Here is a 20,710-nt window from a genome sequence, read left to right as displayed (position 1 = left end):
TATAAACTGATCGTTGCCTTTCCAATTGAAAAAAATTTCGAATCATATCTAGATGCTAGATATATCATTAAAACATTTACTTGATTTGGCCACCCACTTAACTTACACGTTGACTATTTAAATATACCACTACCAATTGGCACATTCGCATCTCTTTCTCGGAAACAAATATACCTCTGTAGTAGATTAATGTATAGGTAGCAGACATTCTGTCACTGTCAGCCAAGCGGTAAAGTCGCTGAATAGTCGCAGAATACCGAGTTCTGACTTAAGTTCGATTCTAGAACGGGCTGGCTTCATGGGCGTTTTCATAGTTTTCCGCATATATAACATATATACGAGCAGTGTTTTTAAAAAGTCCTGGGGCCCACCAGCGGCCGAGCGGTAAAGTCGCTGAACAACACTGGTAGTTCGGTCCGAGGTTCGCATCCCGCGAACGGGCTGAATGCATGGCTGTTTTCGCGATTTTCACCATGTGAAAGGTGTATACGAGCCAGTTTCCCTTAGAAAGTCCTCCACGAAGCCATCCCTTCCCTTATGCAGATAGCCCTCGAGGCTTTGCCGTAATTAAATAACCTAACCTTTAAAAAGTCCTCCCCGAAGAGACCCTCCTCTTAGGCAGACAGCTCTAGTATGCTTTGATGTAGTCAAATAAGCCAAAACACTCTGTTGGCGAAAAAGCAAGATTGCATTTATCGTGAATAATTTCTAATGCAAAAGTTATACTTGTTACTAAGGAAAGAATTTATTTTTGTGTAAAATTCAGATTGCCTGAATTTTAACAATTCTCAGAAACGAAACACAAATAACAAGAAACTAAAAAAATATTCATAATTAATTAGGATATATAAACGATGTAATCATTAAGCATATTTTTAGTAAGAAAGAATATTTTGTAATAAATAAATGAAAAATATATTTAATATTAAAGAATCCTCTATATATCTCTACAAAGTATAAAAATTACAAATATTTTTCAAGGTGCATGTGTATATGTACCTGATAAAAAGATTTACATTGTTCATTATTCTAGCGATATTTTTAACCAGATGCATATTTTCCGTGAGGCATTTTCTGGAGATTTTTTTCACCGATATACATTTTCAGGATATTTTCTTGGCATTCGTTTTACTCAAGTGGTTAGATTAAAGTGTTATTTTGTATGCTGTGAAACCTAACTAGAATTTATTTTCATTCCATAGTTACTTCACATAAATTTTCGATTTCATGTAATATTCAGTTTCATAGCGGCATTTTGAGATTTACTGTACTTTTCAGTTTTTTTTTATTAAATGTCGTCTACAACTACTTTCAATAAAATACTGATATATAATAGGGAAATATAACATACACGCGCACTCATGCTCACAAACATACGAGGGCCATCCAGGAAGTAGATTACGTTTCCGTCTGTGTCCGCTAGGGGCGGGGCTAGCGCGGCCATCTTGGGGTCAGAGCGTTGCGCAGCTCAGTCTGCATCTAGCCGTGCTAGTGAGAGGTTCGTGCTGTGCTCCGTTCAGATACTGTGACGGTTTGAAATGTCTGCGTTAATTGAAAATCCCGCGAGCTGCGAGGTGCGCTCAGTAATAAGGTTTCTGACTGCAAAAAACTGTAAACCGATAGAAATCTATCGGCAGCTTCGTGAAGTGTATGGGGACAACATTATCACTGAAGGTGGAGTGCGTCAGTGGGTCATAAGATTTCAAAATGGCCGAACCAATGTTCACGACGAAGATCGAAGTGGGAGACCCAGCATAGTGACCGCCGAACTTCTCGAAAAAGTCGATGCTAAAGTCCGTGAAAATCGAAATTTCACAATAACGGAACTTTCTTTGAGTTTTCCACAAATTTCGCGAAGTTTGTTGCACGAAATCATCAGCGAAAAGCTTGGTTACCACAAGTTTTGTGCAAGATGGATTCCAAAAATCTTGACAGAGGACCACAAAAATCAGCGAATGGCTGCAGCGTTGAACTTTTTGGACGCTTACCATAAGGATGGTGACTCTTTACTCGATCGCATCGTTACTGGTGACGAAACATGGGTGAAACATGTGAACTGTGAAACGAAATTGCAATCAATGCAGTGGGGGCACACAAGTTCTCCCCAAAAACCCAAGAAATGCATGCAATGTCGGCAAGGAAGATGATGGCGACTGTTTTTTGGGACAGAAAAGGTGTAATTTTGGTGGACTTCCTGGAAAGAGGCACTACAATAAACTCTCAAAGGTATTGCCAAACTCTCCAAAAACTCAGAAGAGCAATTCAAAACAAGCGCAGAGGAATGTTGAGCTCTAAGATCTTGTTGATTCACGACAACGCCCGGCCCCACACGGCAAATGTCACTCGTAAAGTTCTTGAATCTTTTAAGTGGGGCGACTTCCACCTATTCCCAGCAATGAAGAAGTGGCTGGCTATGCAGCGTTTTGATGACGACGCACAGCTGCAAGAAGAGGTAATGAAGTGGTTGAAGGCGCAGGCGGCCGAATTTTTCGACGAAGGAATTTCCAAGCTCGTACATCGCTACGATAAATGCCTTAATTTGTATGGTGACTATGTAGAAAAGTAGTATTTGAGTGTGGCTTTCATCTGTATATAATAAAATTTGTTTCCTATACTTTGTTTATTTTTTTATTCCAAAACGTAATCTACTTTCTGGATAGCCCTCGTACATCACCATATGTATACACAGTGTTTTGTATGTGTGTTTACATATATATATATATAGTTTACATACAAAACCGTTTTAATAATTCCTACGAAAAATGTGATAAATTTTCACGAAATAAACTGCTTGCGCTTTGTATAGTTTAACATAGATGAAGATTTTAAAGTCTGAATTTAAATAATGATATTGTGTTTATATGTACTGTAATTAGTGATGAAAGGATGTTTCTGAATTTAAAGCCAGGGTAGCTTAAATTACTAATAGACGGCAAATACACAACTTGAAATCAGAGTCTTTGGAAGAAGCAATAAATTTAGAATTTAAGGCAGCTCCATTTCTCGTCATAGTTAACAAAAGGAACAAACTGAGAAAGATCAGAGTTATAGACAGTGGGTGCTTTTTTGTCCTTGCACAAAGGTAATGGTCTCTCATATAAAGTAGAAAATGTACAAAGGTGGTAAGCTTTTAGTTCAGAACCCCCTGGAGGTATATTTACGTTGAAGTCAACTTGGAGATTCCGCTATTAGGTGTTTTCTTTGAAAAGGGTAATATCTTTTTCAGCACATAACCAGAAATAAGAGTTTATGTCTTCATTACTTAATCTTCAAAGCTGTATAATTTGGAGCATCTGCTCGGAAAACTGTTAACTTATTTTTCATCATTCATGAAAAGAATACACACCTGCGTAAATGTCTTGGAGAAATAATATCGTTAACAATTTTGCTACAAAGAATTTTTTTTTTGGGGGGGGGGGTTCTATTAACATCTCGATAATGCACGTAGTATATAAATACTTGCATTGTAACTCTTATATAGTTAATTACAAGGAAATTGCATTGTAACTCGAAAATACATTTATTTTCTCAAGAAGCTCCTTTGACCAAGCTATTTACTTGTTTTCTACCCCCAAAGTGATTTTACTCTATAAAAGCCGAACTGCCTGATCTCATTCATCAGCCACTTCATCTATTCTGCTGATGTGTTATCTGCTACTGCTATTTCGTGCTGTTTTGAAAAGAAGCCTATATGGCTAGTGAATCTGAAGAAGGAAGTTTATTATCTAGCTCAGAAAGCGAGTTTTTGTCTTCGTCTGAAACTGAGTGATTCAGATGAAGAACAATTAAGCAAAGTGCGGGATTGGTGCAAGATAGACACTTCTAAAACTCAACCTGTTCCTCCTAAATTTCCATTCAGCGCTTGCCCAGGTTTAAAAATGACCATAAAGGATGCGAATGATCCTTTACAATTCCTCCTTCTCTTTATCGATGACGAAGTTGTAAACATTGTAGTTGAAGAAACTAATAGATATGCCTCCTAGTATTTGGCCGCAACTATATTAAGTCCACGAGCAAGACCACGCGCATGGACTGAAACAAATCCAAATGAAATAAAAGTGTTTTTTTGTATTGCTTTTATTGCAAGGAATTATGCAGAAGCCAGTGGAGAAATGGTTTTGGACTCAAAGACCAATAATAAGCACTCCATCTATAGGCAAAATAATGACAGAGAGGCGATGCAGTCTCCTTATGAAGTTCTTACATTTTGAAAATAACGAAACTTTCGACAAAAGTGTACATCCTCAGCCTAAACTGAAAAAAATTTATACCTTTTCTGAAAGGCTGCGACAAAAATTCAAAAACGCATATATCCCTGACAGGGATATAGCTATAGATGAATCTCTGCTGGGTTATAAAGGCCGCCTAGGTTGGAAACAATATATAGCGACTAAAAGAGCTAGATTCGGAATTAAAATATTCCAATTATGCGAATCGTCAAGTGGATATATTTGGAATTTCGTACTTTATACCGGTAAAGGTACTAAATTTGATCTGCGATACGAACAATTTGGAGTTGCAATGAAAAGCGCAATGACGCTGATACATGATTTACTAAACAAAGGCTATAGCTTAACGCTAGACAACTTTTATACTTCACTTGAACTTTCGGAATTACTTATCGCGAGAAAAACAGATATATGTGGCACTTTGCGTGCAAATAGGAAAGGTCTTGCTCAAGAACTGAAATCAGAAAGATTGAAGAAGGGCGAAATTATGGCCTTTCAGAAAGGCAAAATATGCATTCTGAAATGGCAAGACAAAAAACCCATTTCATTTTTAATTACCTACCATGGTACAGATTTCGAAACTCTTTCGAAAAATGATAAACTCATAAGAAAACCTACTGCTATAATTGACTAAATAAAAAAATGGGAGGAGTGGATAAAGCTTACCAGTGTCTAGCGTATTATCCAGTCATAAGAAACCAACAACTAAAGTATTATAAAAAGATTTTTCGGCATCTCTTAGATCAAGCCGTATGGAATGCTTTCGTCATTTATACGAAGTGTGGAAGCCTTAACAGGCATCTTGAATTTAGACTGAGACTGATAGAGAGATTAATTGAAGAGCATTTAACACAGTTATCGCACCCAAATGACGCATCACAATATGGTAGCATCGTACGTTTAACTGGAAGACATTTTCCTTCTGTTATTCCTCATACTGGTGCTACTCGAAACAATCCTTCTCGTAGATGTGTTGTGTGCAATAAACAAAGAAATGATAAAGGAAAAAGAATTAGGCGCGAAACCAGATACTGGTGCGAAGAATGTAATGTAGGACTGTGTGTTCACCCATGTTTTAAAACATATCACACTGTTCAGGACTTCTAAATTATGGTATGTTTCTTCATTACTTTTACTTTTAAAGTGAAAATGCTATTATATTTTAAATTCATCTTATCATTTTCATTACCATAACTCAGATATTTAGATAAAGAACTTTGTCTTTTTAGAAAATCTTAAAAAAAAATTTTGGTTAGATGTATGCGAATTCAGTGAAAAGAAGAACTTTTAATTGGTGGTGAAACCCTGTCATTAAGTATCAAATCTGAGTGTAAAATATTTTAATTTTGAATGTATGTATTAATTATATCATAAATTTAAATATTATTGTAGAATATTGTCAAGCGTTAAATTTTCAAGAAATATGAGTCAAAGCTACGTACAACAGTAAGAACTTATGCTTTTGCTAGTTAAAGAATAACTATTTATTTTCCCATTTTATTTTTAATTCACAATATATTTCATATCATTGTACTCATTGAATGTACTTAGTTTGCCTTAGATTTTGCTGAAGTGTATTTTTGTTCCCTGTATAATTTTTTACTTCATTTTAAATTTATTTTTAGTGTCATCATTAAAAATATTTCATTCTTTGTCTTTGATATTTATGTTATAAAAATATTAAATTAATTTTTGCATTATATTTTAGAAATGCTTTGCATTTTCATTTTAATTGAAAGTCATTTCACCATATTTACAATTGTAAATACTAATCTAATGAAACAGAAGAAAACTTTTCATTATATTAAGCAAAATCTGCCTATGTATGATACTTAATATTTTTAGTGACTCAAAGAGATATAATACTTAAATAATAACTGTATCGTGTCAGAGCTCTATTCTTGGTAAAGCGGAATGGCTACATTAAGTATTTCGCGGTATTTTTTACATTTAACACGTATTTAACTAATTGTAATCCGAAAAATCTGCATGAAGGGAATTTTATACTAATTAGAAGCCAGAACTACTATATTTGACTGCTACTAAAATGCTTCAGAATTTTTTTTTCATTTGTTGGAACTTAAAAGGAAAGGTAGCAGCCTAAGTAACAATTGTTTTGCACATTCGTAAACATTCTTTGAATTATGATTTTGAGGTTTTGTTAAATAACAAATATTAGCGTATTAATTCTTCGCTTGCATTTCCTTGAAAATACATTTCTAAATCAATGAAAAAAGGCAACTAAATTAATAAGCTGAGTTTTTTTAAAGCTTTAATGTTATTCTTTATTAACAAGTTTGATATCGTAACAAACCTTGAACTAAAGAGGAGGCTCATACAAATAGCAATTAGGGCTAGAAGCATTACTTATATATATGTTAGATGCAGAAAGTTGCTCAAATCTTGAGGTAAGCTAAAAGGATAAATTAATGAAGGATGCTGTAAAAATTTGAGGTAAGTTCCCAAATCAGTTGGGTTGGATTAGATCTGTAAATTACGGAATAACACATTAAGATTATGAGAGGGACTTCTTTCAAAGAGGGCGTTCTAAAGAGAACTTACTTAGGTTACTTATGAGAAAATAATCATAACCTTTTCATATGGGCTCTAGATTTTATTTTTTAAAATACTGAAGCCATTTAGTCAACTATTCAGTCAACAAGGAATAGAAAAACGAATCGACATAAAAGTATATTAAAAAAGACATATATTTTCTAATTAGCCTTTGATTAATTCAGAACGAAGTGTGAGATTTTGTTTAAGAAGGGGCTAACCAAGTTAAAGATTCAATCTTTGACATGTTTTTATGTGTAAAGTAGCATAGATATATACTAAATTAAGCATGTATTTACATAATCTTATATGTTGCAAAATATATTTTGTGAATATCCATAATCAGTATGTTAAATATAACATATTAAAATAAATTAGTATTTTTGATAATTAGATTACATTTATTGATTAGTAAGGAAGCGAAACAATTTTCTAAATTATCGATATAGATAAAACCGAAAATTGAAAATAAATTAATCACGAATCCAAGGCAGCAAGCAATACACAGTGTTAGTGTATTTTTTAGAAACGAATTCTTTTTTTTCTTTAAAAAACAAGCCGTATATTCACAAATCCATCGATATTTTCTTAAACATTTACGTATTAACGTTTGTAGCATTCTTCGTTGTGATTAAGTTCATTTGAATAAAATCGGGTATGACGTTTTAAACTGTCTTTAGATCAGATCATAATTTATATTATTTCTGAAAACGTAAAAGGACTTGTGAACAGAAGAAATATTTCAAATGAACTAACAAGGATTTAATAGTTTTAAATCATTGTTGTTATTTTAACATAAATATTCACATACAAATAAATGACCCTTGAATTTTTTCTGTGTTAAGGTAAATATTTTTCTACGCCATGTAATTATTAGATTTGTCTCTGCTATATTAGAAACACTTTTTTGGAAACAAATGGGGGGGGGCATTTTGTTACGATTTCCAATTTTTTTCTGTTTATTGGAGTTGCATGAATGAGTTGAATTTTAAAGGAGTAACCTTTAAAATGAGTTTATTGGAGTTGAATGAATGAGTTGAATTTTAAAGGAGTAACCTGATCTTTTAAAAAAGACATAATTGTCTGTAATGTAAAAGTTTTTAATTCGGAGGTAAAATAATGTACAAATGAGAGAAGTAGTATCGACGCTCTACTTTTGTGCACTTTTCAGGAAAAAATATAAACAAAGGTGAGATGGACAGTGCAGTGTGCGTAGAAGTTGCAAATGAGTTACCAAAAATAGTTTAAATCGGCTTCCCAGGTTCTTGTATAAAAATTGTTAGGTTTTTCACATACGATTAGTATATTAAAATATGCTCACCTTCGAATTAATTTAATTAAATCAAAAGGATAGAAATTTCTCCATTCACCACCAGGACAATGTCATCGTTATTCCCTCCTTTTAGCATGTTGAACAACAGTGTGAAATTACAATATCCGCGTCATCGAATTCTTCAATAAAAATAAGAAAATGAAAAAATCAGAGCCCTGAAATTCTTCTTAACCCTATTGCATAGCTTGCACTACAAATGAATTACATACCTAACATAATGTTGGTAAACGAAGAAAAAAAGAAATATTTAGTTCAGTTATTATACTTGTTCAGTTATTATACTGTGTTCTTTAGTCCTGCGCTACGCTCAGCTGTAATATTTAATCATTGAAATAAACTGCTATACGACCTAATTCGACGAACCTTTTTATTTTGTTTCAAAAACAAGGCTTTGAAATGTATGATACTACTGTTTTTCGTTACAACTCTACAAATCGGAAGCCAAATGCTTTGCTATCCTAATAATATGTTTCATATAAACTTTACAAATTAGTTCAAATACCTCTAATTTATTGTAGAAGACGGCTTTTAAAGAGATGTATTCTTGCACATCTGTTTATCAGCAAAGCCAAATCAGTTGCTAGAGGTCACGTGTGTTCAAAATTTCAGACGCTAGTGCCATAATTTCCGTAATCTTTTAGTTTTCTGCATAAAAACCATACTTAATACTCAGTCCTTCAGTATTTAAAATAAAGATAGATGTATGTGATATAAATGATAGTAGAAGTCTTTTAATTTTCCCACTACTATCACTTTATCAGATTTTGTTTCGTGGGTAAGATTAAAAGCACAATTTTACTACATAATATATATGAAGGTAACTGAAAAAATAAATGGTAAATACTGTAATAAATGAACCTAAGTGTACGTGAAAGAAAGAGCAAAAAACAAAAACAATGTTGCTTTGAAAATGATTAAACTTTGTTGCAGATGAAATTCGAAATAACACTCGAAATATTTTCTCTGCGTAAGCCTTAACGTTTAATATATATATGATTATTACAAAATGATAATTCTTTAGGGCCTTCCATTAATCGATAAAAAATAAATGACAGTTTTAATATATTTTTATTTAATTTTTAAAAATTTTTACATATTATTTACAATTAAAAGAAATCAATGCACAGAAAAAAAAAAAAAAAAAATCTGAAAGGTTTCAGATTTTAAATTACGTCCAAAAGGGCGTTTATTTTTTTTTTTTAACGTTTTTGTGTTTACTTTTATTTATTTACCTTTGTTAACGTTTTGTGTTCACCTTTATTTATTAAATATTATGTTGTACGTACTCAAACTATAAAATTCAGTTCAACAGCAATATCTCAAATTACATATCTTTAGAATTTCCGATACAGAGCCTCGCGCTGGAGATAACTTTTTTTTCCCGTACAGTGTTGCTATTGCTCGCTTTGAAATCGTTTCGTTTTTTTAATCAAAAATTCGTTGAAGGGTTACAAAATCTGAAATCGATAATAAAATAAATTTCAAATTCAAATTAGGGCTTCCACGTGCCCATATTCTATGGAAAATTATGTTATTCAAATTTGGGTGGCTCTAGGTACCGTTGTTTTATCACAATGCGAGAAACATACGTACATTTATTGAGATTCTTCATTATTTAATTTCTTTAAATATAAGACAGGGCGATAATACATGGTGGCAACGATTTCAAAAGTGATTCAGCCTCTTAGCAAAATGCCAAAACGAAATTAATAGTCCTTCAGAGCCAACCTGCACTTTTGGACTTAAAAAAAAACGACCGAATGGATGTAAAATGCACAATTTAAGGGAAATTTCCTTGCGTGACAAGGTATTCCAGATTACCTCAGCTTAAAGGTAATAATTTTATCAGATTTTAAATAATGAGAAAAGGGAATTTAGACTCCCAGGTATATGATATACCGATGAGACAAATAATATGTACGTATGTCCGATCTGTAACAGAACTGCTATAGGGAAATATTAAGTTGCATTATACATAAAGTTTTGCTTAATTTAATAACATATATAGTGAGACATCAGATAAATAAACAGCTAATGAGCAATATATCGAACAACTAAGCAGTGAAGAAAATCACGTCATATCATATGCTCCTTTTTTTAGAAGGCGGCTGAAAAACCGGCAAAAATATTTTGTAATTATGTTATTACATTAAAATTGCATAATTGAAACGGCGATAACCGAAGAATCGAATTATCGCAGTTAATTTTATAGACAGTTTTAATTTAGCTGTATTAAAATTTTAATACTTATAAATTTCATTACATTATAAGGTATTTCTCACGCCTTCGTGGTGTGGTGGTCTGCACGCTCAGCGCGTAATTGAGAGGTCCGGGGTTCGATTCCCGGCAAAGGCGTTGCATATTTTTCATCACTCCTGCTTTCCAAAAATTATCTAATTTCTCTACAGTGGCGCCCGAACTAAAAGGATGTTGGATGACGATTCTCCCCCCCCTGGATTTGGCGACCTAAAAACCCAGTTGTCAAATCCCACCTTCTTGGTATGCCTTTCTGGTGTGGTAGTCTGCACGCTCAGCGCATAATTGAAAGGTCCATGGTTCGCTTCCCGGCATTGCTTATTTTTCATTTTTTCTGCTTCCAAAATACCTAACGTCTCTACAACGTAAATAAATAACAAAAATTGTGTTTATGATTTCTCATTCATGAATAAGTTTTTTGATAAAATTATTCAAGCTAATTTGTTTTAAGTGCATTCTGCACTCTGATTTATCCCAGTTTGGAAAGTGTGTCTAGAAGCAAAATATTGTTTGCATTTTACTCTCCTTCGAAAAAAGTTTCAACACTTCAAATGTATTTACTGCCTTTTTTTATGTCATACTTTCTCTGTGTATGTATATCGTACTTCCTCAGAACGATATATGTATATAGAGGACTGTCGTACTTCCTCAGTCCTACTTTTACATCGCACTTTATCGGAAGCTCATTTGATTTAACTGAAAGCGATGAAAAATACTAAGGTTATCTGCTTAAAGAGCGTAATGCTTTCGTGAAGGATTCTGTAAGGAAACCTACCTCACATTTGTACTCCCTATGGAGAAATCCACAAATGCAGCCAGGTGACATAATTCTGGCACAGGTCGAAAACTCAAATTCTTTGGGCTTATCCAATCGGCCATCACAAGGCCCAGTTTTATAGAAAATTACTTGAATCAAGTCACTAAGAATTTAATAATTTGTTGTTACATAGTATCTGCTAAATAACTTAAAGATGACATAGATTTAAAATTCTAACATAGTGCAGCGGTAATATCTCTGAACACTAGTACTTCGAGCCAGTGTCTAGTTCTGGCGAACAGGCTGACTCCATAGAGGCTTTCATGGTTTTCCTTATGTGTTAACGTCAGTGCCAGCTAGTTTTCCTTAAGCAGTTCTCCACGAAAGCATGCCTTCATTAGACAGATAATACTTACGAATACTTGTTTTGCCGCAATCAAATAAATAAAACTAAACCTAAAACACTTATGTTTTTTTGCTACCTTTTAAAGGACGTTTTACACACAACATCCTCCTGTAACAGCAATGAGATAATTTTACTTGATCGCATATTTCATATTGATATATTTTACCCGTTCCAATATTCAAAAGGATAATTATAACACTATTTTGGCTGATTATAGAGTTAGAAATAGATTATAGAACAGATGGACATAGATGATAGAAATCGATCTTTACAGAGAGTTTGTATCATTGTTACATTGTGGTTGAACTGACTACTTATATTATATACAGGTAGCTAACATAAATTTAAGCATACCAAATTTATGAGTAAAAATATTACTTTAGAATGAATATTACACAAATATTTTCCAGAAAAACAATTTAAGGTGGAAATATTGTGCGATATGCATTCTAAAACAATATTTTCCTCCTTAAATTGTCTTTCTGAAAACCGTAACTGGTTTTATATGTAATATTTTATAAAAGGATTTAAAGAAAATTTAATCAGTTATTCTTTAAAATTTCAACTTTCCTTGAAAAGAAAATGTATTTAATGTGTTTCTTCTCAAGGTATGCTATTTAGATTATTTCTTGACTTCTGTAGAATATTTACAAACAAATAAAGCTGATACATTTGAGATCATTTGATATTCAAACCATATATTTATTTATTTTGAAACATCTTAAAAAATCTGATGTGGACACCTCATGACTTCCTTGTACGACAAATAAATGAAACGCAATTTTTGCTAAACTTCATTTAAACCTATTTTGTTTGAAAAGGAGATATGATCTTCCATTTCAAAATGCCCCTTTGGCACTGCCGAAAGCAATAAAAAAGGGATGTGCACAATTATATGTTATACAGATGCCCCATACAGAAACTTTCAACATTCTACGGTTAACCGTTTTTGAGTTATGCGATATACATGCATACATTCGTACAGACATACGTCCCGCTAAAGCTAGTCATAAGTCCTAAATATAAAATTTCATCATTTTATGTTAAGTTATGCGACATACGTACGTGTAAACGTCATGATGGAACTATTCAAAATGGAAATTTCCTTTGAAATATGAAAATCGAAATGTTTCGCGATTACAATATTTATTTCTCACAAGTCAAAACGGTGTCATAAATAACTAACTACTAATAAATTTACGATGCAATCTAAAGAATTATTTAAATCTAACACTTTAAACTGGAATAAAGTTATAATATTTGAAAATTAAATATAAACATAATACTAAAATAAGTTGCGAATAATTTGTATTCGAAAAATTGGAACACGAGAGAAAAAAAATCTCACAAATTACCTTTGTATATTAAAAAGTATTTCCTCAGAAAATAAGGATAAAAAAATGCAAGATTAATTTTTCACCATTATCGAAGCAATTCCTTAAAGAAACTGAAAATTTAAAGCATTTTACGTAGTTTCTCTTACTGATGTATATTGACTAACTTTCTGTATTCGGCACATATCTTGATTTAAGGTACGAGTAATATATAGCATATGTGTTAGTGTGCAAATTATAAAGTAGCCAAATAGGAGATAAAATACTATTTTAGCAACCAGTCTCGTGACGAAGATACCATAGGGAGAAAAACTAATTTCACTCGCTAAATTCAACGGAGGGGAGAATTAGCTTAATTATATCCACATGGTAAGGGGGGCCCGCTTTTGAAGCAGTTTGAGTAAAAATGCTTGCCGCTCTTGCGACAGTCCTGGTAAGAAAACACGATTATTTTTACGTCGTTTCCTGAAAAACCCGTAACCCTCGGGGGGTTAAATCTGGTAAGATGGAATGCAGAAATTGTAAATATGAAACCGTAATTTATGAAATAAAGAACAATTATGATCTAAATGGTATCAAAATTTACAAAAAAAAAAAAAAAAAAAAAAAAAAAAAAAAAAAAAAAAAAAAAGCTTAATATTTATTTGTTTACTTTATTAAACATTTCTTTCAATGTAAGTTGTTTAAGTTGCTTCGTTTTTTATGTGATAATACATTCTCTTTAATTCTTTAAACAGACATAATTTCTTGTTCAGTTACAAAGTTCCGCAAGTTCAAGTCCTATAATTGCTGTGTCGAGAACACCGACTAATTTGTCAATTGAAATTTTTTCGTTTTCAATAACCTCTTTTACTTTCTTCGCTATCGGAAGCGAATTATAATGACGAGGAATTTGATTTAAATCATATCAAAGATGGAGTACATCGAGATGAAATACTACATTTAATAAGGAATTATAAGCCAAATAAAATAAAAACATCTGCCCTGAAGATAAGGATAGTGCTGACAGATCAACTCCCAATTCATTGCACGGCGTTAAAGATAAGCAAAGTTTAGATAAACAAAGGATATGCCTTTATCCATTTTTTGTAGCAATTCCACTTTTTGTTTAATGAACTTGCTTTGTAGATCATTTACATACTTTTGCTTTGTATCTACATACTTTCGCTTTGTAGATCATTTACATATTAATAAATATATATCAGAAATTCTATTTGACATAATCGAAAGTTCAAGCTTACTTTTATAAAATTGCTCTAACAGTCTGCAAAAAATAATAAGCCGGATCCAATTCGAAGATTAAGGAACAACGCAATCTGCAACATTAACTGAAATAGATAATTAAATAATTTTAGCTAAGCTTATACCGTCCGTTATACATTAAACGCACACTCGTAAACGTATTTTACACACACGCACAAGCATATTCTCAGCCATAAAGGCCTTACGTCTTTACGTCGTTGACGCGACGCATGCGCAGAAAGTTTGAAGCTTTGAGGTCTGGATTATGGGTGTCCGAATTAACGACTTTTGACTGTACTACTTTTTATTTTTACTGGCACTGGAAATTTAATGGTCAGCAGTGAATAAAATACAAACGCCTTACAAAGGTATACTTCTAATATTCCTTTATGACTATATATCTTTGGCATGAGCTAATATTCAAATCTATAATGCATTACACATAATTAACTACCATAAATTCGCACACATACCTCTTGCATTTCCATTGAAACACCATCCATCAAATAGCGTAAATCACCATCGACATGAACAAATGCTGAAAAACAAACAAATAAATTTCAATAATAAAAAATAAATATATTTAAAAAGAAAAGTTATAACTGATATAAAGAATAATGGCTTGCTAAAAATTTCAATTTTCTTTTTCAAAATAAATTTTTAAAAAAATAAAAGGGGAAAAAATTTTATAAATCTGGTATTACATTTTCAGCTGAACAACTCAGCGAATCTACAACTTATGCATGTATGTTAAACTAAGGTTAAGACTAAGGTTACTTTCCTGGCCCGAAGTGCAACTTTGGGTTGGATTACGGTTAAATGAATGTGGCAAAATTCTCGAGGACTCCCTGCCTAAGGGATGGAATGCCTTTGTGGAAAACATTTTATGGACACTGGCTTGTATTCACATTCCACATGGAGAAAACCATAAAATGCAACCTCCTTTCATCTAGGATCGACCCCAGGTCAAACTTCCAAAATACTGTGGTTTTAACCAAGCAGTCACCTGTGGAGCAAGGAGTGCAACTTTGATCCTTCAACCTATGGATCAAAATCATAACAGAAAGCAACTCATTTTAGGCATCTTGAAGAACAAGAGCAAGCATTTAGATTATAGCATTTCACTTCTTGATGCAGTACTTGTGTGAGAAAAATCTTGGCAAATCAAAGCACAGATTTGACTAACAATAAGTACCTAAAAAAAGAGCATTTAAATCCTTTTCAGAATGTGACAGACATATAGCATTTCAAAATGTGCAACAATGATGTTATTACTTACAAAGATGTTATGATAGATATTAAAATGAAAAATGCTGATATTGAAGATTTTCTTTCTGATACTGATGAAAAGCAACCCACCTAGCACACTGGGTGCAAAAGTTGTGACACGCATGTCATTAATAAGATTTTATTCACACAAACTGTAGAACCAAAGATCGAGTCAAATTTTTGGACAAAATTACAAATGAAATTTTTTGGGAGAAATTAGAGATTATTTTTTCACTCAGACATTAAATAAAAGTACACATAATTTTTTTCAATATTTATTATTATTTGTTTCTACTGTGTTTTATTTTTATAGATAAAATAAAATAATTACTTATGTGTATTTTAGAAGGGAAAACATATTGCAAAGAAAAAATCAGCGACATCAATTTTTGTTTAATAATTTCAAGTAAAATTATTATTGTAAAGTCAAATAAAAAAATTTAAAAAAAGAACGGAAACAAATCTAATAACAGCATTATTAATTGCACTTAATAAATGTAAGGTGAATTTTATTAGTTATATTTCATCGCTTTTGGTAGATGTGGCAGTATTAAACAGGTCTTTTTGCTTTTTCTTTCCTAGGCACTTCAACAGTTAGTTATTTTTTGTCAAATAATCCATGATTTTTCTTTTCAGATGAAATGTAGAAAATCAATATTCCAATTGTTTGAGCTTTGTTGTTATGAGGTTTGACTGTATATGAATCACTTTTTAAAACTGATTCACCTAGCTTGAAAAATGTAAACAATATAACTTTTCATATCAGAAACGACGACGATGAGTATACTAACCAATGAGCAAATAATGGTTTCAAATCTAGTAAAGAAAACAATAATAATTTGTCTTTATGAACAAAACCTCTAACATATATGCAATAATGTTTCATATGTATAATATATAAGATAAAAATTATGCCAATCAGAATCCTTACCGTTACGAATTTTGTACATATGTAAAAGATTTTAGTGAAGTAATATGCGAACTTGTAGTATCTTTCGTACAATGCAACATTAAATGCTTGGAAAAAATTAGGCTATAGCATAAAAATAACATTACAGGGGCACATCTATTTAACACGGCTATCTTGTTAAATTGGCAACATATCGCCAAGCTAGCACTGGTTTTAGAGACTAATTTTTGTCACTAGATTTAACGAGAAAACGCAGGAAGTCATCATGTTTGGCACCCATTTGGGCCCGGTCCCTGTATAGCTGTAATTGGTATTGTAATTGGATAACTGTACTTAATCCCTAAATGTAACTGTATCTGGCAATTATATGTAACTAACAATATATTCCTTCCAGCAATTTCAAGAAATATTAGAGAATACTAGAAAATTATTGGTGGCCAGGGGATAATTACATAAAGCCGAAGACAGAATCTGCTCTCGGTGTTTACTTCAGAGCTGACTTTGGAGCATTGAAATCTCTGTGCAAGCTTCACCTTTCAGATGCACTTTGTATTGCATTATTTTTAACATTCTGAAAAGCTTGAAGTATAACTATTGATTGTGCTCGGTGACACTGAGAAGAGCTGTGTGAATGCTTTTGCAGAGAGTTCCAGGACTGTTGAGTGTTTCTTTTGAGAAAGTGAATTTTTCATCAGTTCTCTCATCATCAATTCAGTTTCATCAGTTCCGTGTGCATTCAGTCTATTACGAAATCGAGCACAGGTAACAATTTTTGGTGTCATAATTTGGTTTGAATGCTGGTCAACGAGCAATGGAACAGCAACTACGACAGCAGGTTACATCCCTTGCTGCATTCCAAGAGAAGATGGAAGGGGCCATAAACTACATTAAAGAAGAGATGAAAATGGGACGGTAAAAGATGAAAGCGTAGTCAAGTCAGTTCAAGAAAAAATTGAGACAGATTAACAGGAAATGGAAAGAGAAATTATTGCAATAATACAAAACAAAATTGAGGCTATGTAAAGCAGATGAAACATGGTGGAAAAGAAAGTTGGAGAAATTTAGGAAAGACTTTCTGCTGCTGAACAACAAACTGAAGAAGGATTTTCTGCTGCCAAACAACAAACTGGAGAGTTTTTTGCTGTTGAACAACAAATAGGAGACAGACTGTTGTTACATATGGCTTTATTGGAAAGATCAACATATAAAACAGCTCAAGTATCACACACGACCAATGATAAATAATAAAAAAGAACCACCATTTATAAAGTAAGAATCAGAATAAATTAACATGGGAACAATGGTAAAAAGTTAAAAATTTAAACAACAACGAAAAGAACATAAGAGATGTAGTCTTTAGAAGGAGTTCATGAAAGCTCTGGCATTCCAATATAGATTACTTATCTCACCATGTTTTTGAGACTCTTTATCTAGTTCTAGGCATATAAGAAGATGCTCTGCAATCACGATGCCCGAATTGCAAATTTGGCATATACTAGACGGAAGGATATGAATTTTATTAAGATGATGTGCCATGCAATTGTGACCTGTTTGAAGTTTGCCACAGCCTCCTTACAGATTTCGACAAACTTTTTCCATGTGCCTTGAATGTTAGCCCAGGATTTGCCTGTTGATTTTGCTGACTCGTCAGATTTAAGAATATCCATTAATTTCTCAAAAATATCCTTTTTAAGTGACTCTAGAGGAAATGGTTTGCAATCTTGTGGCGCAAGTGTTCCTCTCTTGACTGGTGAGTCTGCCTTTTCGTTACCATCGATACCTACATGTAAAGGGATCCATTGAAAAATGACTGTTTTGTTGTGTTTATAAAGAAAGTTCAAGGTTTATCTTATTTCTGAGATTATCTGGGTATCAGTGTCATGATTTATAACTACAGCCTGAATGGCTGCTTTTAAATCGACAAGAATAACTACTTTAGAAAAACAATTGATCTTTATCTTGAGGTTTTCCAGAGTCAGTAAGATTGCAAGGATCTCTCCATCAAAATTCGACATGAAGTGTTCCACAGGACTACATTCCACAGGAAAAATGTTTCCTGTATACACCAGCGTCAGTGTTGTGTTGTATTTTAGAGCCATCAATGTATACTCTAATCAATTCAGGCTTAGGGTATTGTTCATATAACCTACATAATGTGTTTGATTTTAATATTGCATCAGGACTGTTTTTCTTTCCCAAGTCATATACATGGTATTTAATATCAGTATATTCAAGGGAATTAACCACGAGATTGTTACAATTCATAGGTTTGTTTTCATCTATTTCGTGTAATAATTTCTCACACACTTTTAGGGCAGACATCTGGGTCTTCATAGTACTTGTTTGCATTTGTTCATCCAATGCACTCTATGCGATAGTTTCATTTTAACGAATGTACTAACTGTTTGTTTCTTGATTTCAGTAGCAATTGGTGGGTTGGAAGTATAGTTTCGCATAGCTGTAATAAACAGTCAATCTTCCCTTGTGTGGTAGAGATCAACACCTCACTTCCATATTTGAAAAGAGGTTTAATGTAAGTGTTGTAAGTTTTATTTAGGGTAGTCTGTGAGCTTCCCCATTTGGTACCGGCTAGTCTTTTCAAAACTGAGGATCTTTTCTCTGCTTTTTCTGTAACAGTATTTACATGATTAGTAAAGTTTAATTTGTTGTCCAGCACTACACCTAGAAATGTGATACTAGCACTTTTTTTGAAGAGTAGCTTTGTCTATTATTAATTTAAAGTCTGCATTCGCATGTCTCAGAGAGAAGAACTGGTAAACTGTTTTGTTTTTATTTATAATCATACTATTCTCCTTGGGCTAGGTCTTCAGGACTTCAAGTGCATTATTCATTACAATTTCAAGTTTTTCCCTTTGGTCTTCGTATTTTCTGGAATTTTCTGCTTGTGTCCAAATAACAACATCGGCTGCAAACATACAGGCATTAAAACGTTTAATGCTTTTTAACTTAGTTACCAAATCATTTATATAAATGTTAAAGAGAGTACAGCTGCTAACTGCTCCTTGAGTTAGACCTAATGTACTTTGTTTATAACTTGATTCCTGCTTGTTCCATCTGATCTTCATCCATCTTTGGAATAAAAACCTTTTGTACCAGTTATACCTTTTCCCACTAATTCCATATAAGTGAAGTTTGTTTAGAAATCTCCTTCTCCATATTGTGTCATAGGCTCCCCGGAAATCAACAAAGACAGCCAAAGAGCTTCTCCTTGAATTGAATGGGGTTTTAATTTTGTGAACCAATTTCAAAATTAGTAGTTGACATGTCTTTTCTGAAACCAGTCTGTTTTTATGCCAGAATCTCGTTTGACTCCATGTTAAACTTTAGTCTTGCAGTTATCATTCTTTCAAACGTCTTGACTATAATGGAAGTCAATGAGATTGGTTGATACGATTCTATATCTTCAGGTGGTTTTCCTGGTTTTAGAATCAGAATGATCTTTGCCTTCAGCCAGTTTGCTGGGAGATTGAGTTTTGTATTCCAGAACTTATTGTAAATCATTAAAAGGATATTTAGGAGACAGACTTTCTGCTGTCAAAAAACAAATTGAAGAAAGAGTCTCTGCTCTCAAACAACAAATCAATGATACAGTTTCTGCTGCTATTGCAAAAGAAGTTAACAGCGTAAAGAATACCATCAGTAGGAAACAATTCTGACACTTTAAAATTCCAAGCCATGCCTTTTCATTCCTCTCTCAAATTATCCATATAAGGTGGAAAGATCTCCCAGCAGGTGTAGAAGGCTTAGTTTTTAATAGTGTCAGGTGCAAATGGATGGGATTCCCAAGCTAAGGTATGCCACCACATCACTTCTCTGACAGTAAATGCAGCAGATATTCACCAAACTGCCCCCAAAAACCAGAGGCTAGACTTTGAAGCTCTATCCAGCACACTGCAGCTGCACTTTCGTGAGAAGTGTTTAAAGGACTATAGCAGGCTTCAGTTAAAAACCTGTTCAACAGAAGCCCATACTTTTAAATTGAAATCTGACTTTAACAAAATGTTGCTGCTTGACAAAATTGATCAGTTCAAAATGGGATGGAATGAAACAATAATGCAATACACCGCAAAATCTGAAAATCTTGCTTATCAAATCAAGGACTCTGGTGAAAGTATCAATGATGCAGCTACATTTACTAAAACTTTCGAAATATTACCTCTGAAATATAAAAAATTCAGACCAGCCTGGTTTGTGTTCCCATCTCCACACAGAGAATAATTTAAAATATTATATCTATGCCTGAATGTGAGTAGGATGCATTATTATTAAACATAATTAATATAATTATTAATATGTTTGAGAATAAAATTAATTTTATGAAATTTATCAAGTAGCATTAAATATTTTACACTCATAATAACTGGACTTTCTGAAAGAAGATAAGTGACATTTTAGTTAAG

The 20,710-nt window shown here is 32.9% G+C and overlaps 1 protein-coding gene across 1 annotated transcript in view; it reads right to left on the bottom strand.

Annotated features, from left to right (window-relative positions):
* The window catches only part of Tmem131 (Transmembrane protein 131), a 322,751-nt gene that overhangs the window by 274,581 nt on the left and 27,460 nt on the right, over positions 1–20,710 (bottom strand). Inside the window, exon 2 of the mRNA XM_085808921.1 lies at positions 14,584–14,648. Coding sequence (XP_085665047.1) covers positions 14,584–14,648 — 65 coding nt within the window. The remainder of the gene's footprint in view (positions 1–14,583; positions 14,649–20,710) is intronic.

The sequence above is a fragment of the Stegodyphus dumicola genome, chromosome X2, assembly GCF_044657685.1.
Source record: "Stegodyphus dumicola isolate Sdum_Otavi_A_Nest chromosome X2, ASM4465768v1".
Classification (NCBI taxonomy): domain Eukaryota; kingdom Metazoa; phylum Arthropoda; class Arachnida; order Araneae; family Eresidae; genus Stegodyphus; species Stegodyphus dumicola.
Note: the sequence above shows the minus strand (reverse complement) of the source record. Positions and strands in the feature narration are given on the sequence as shown.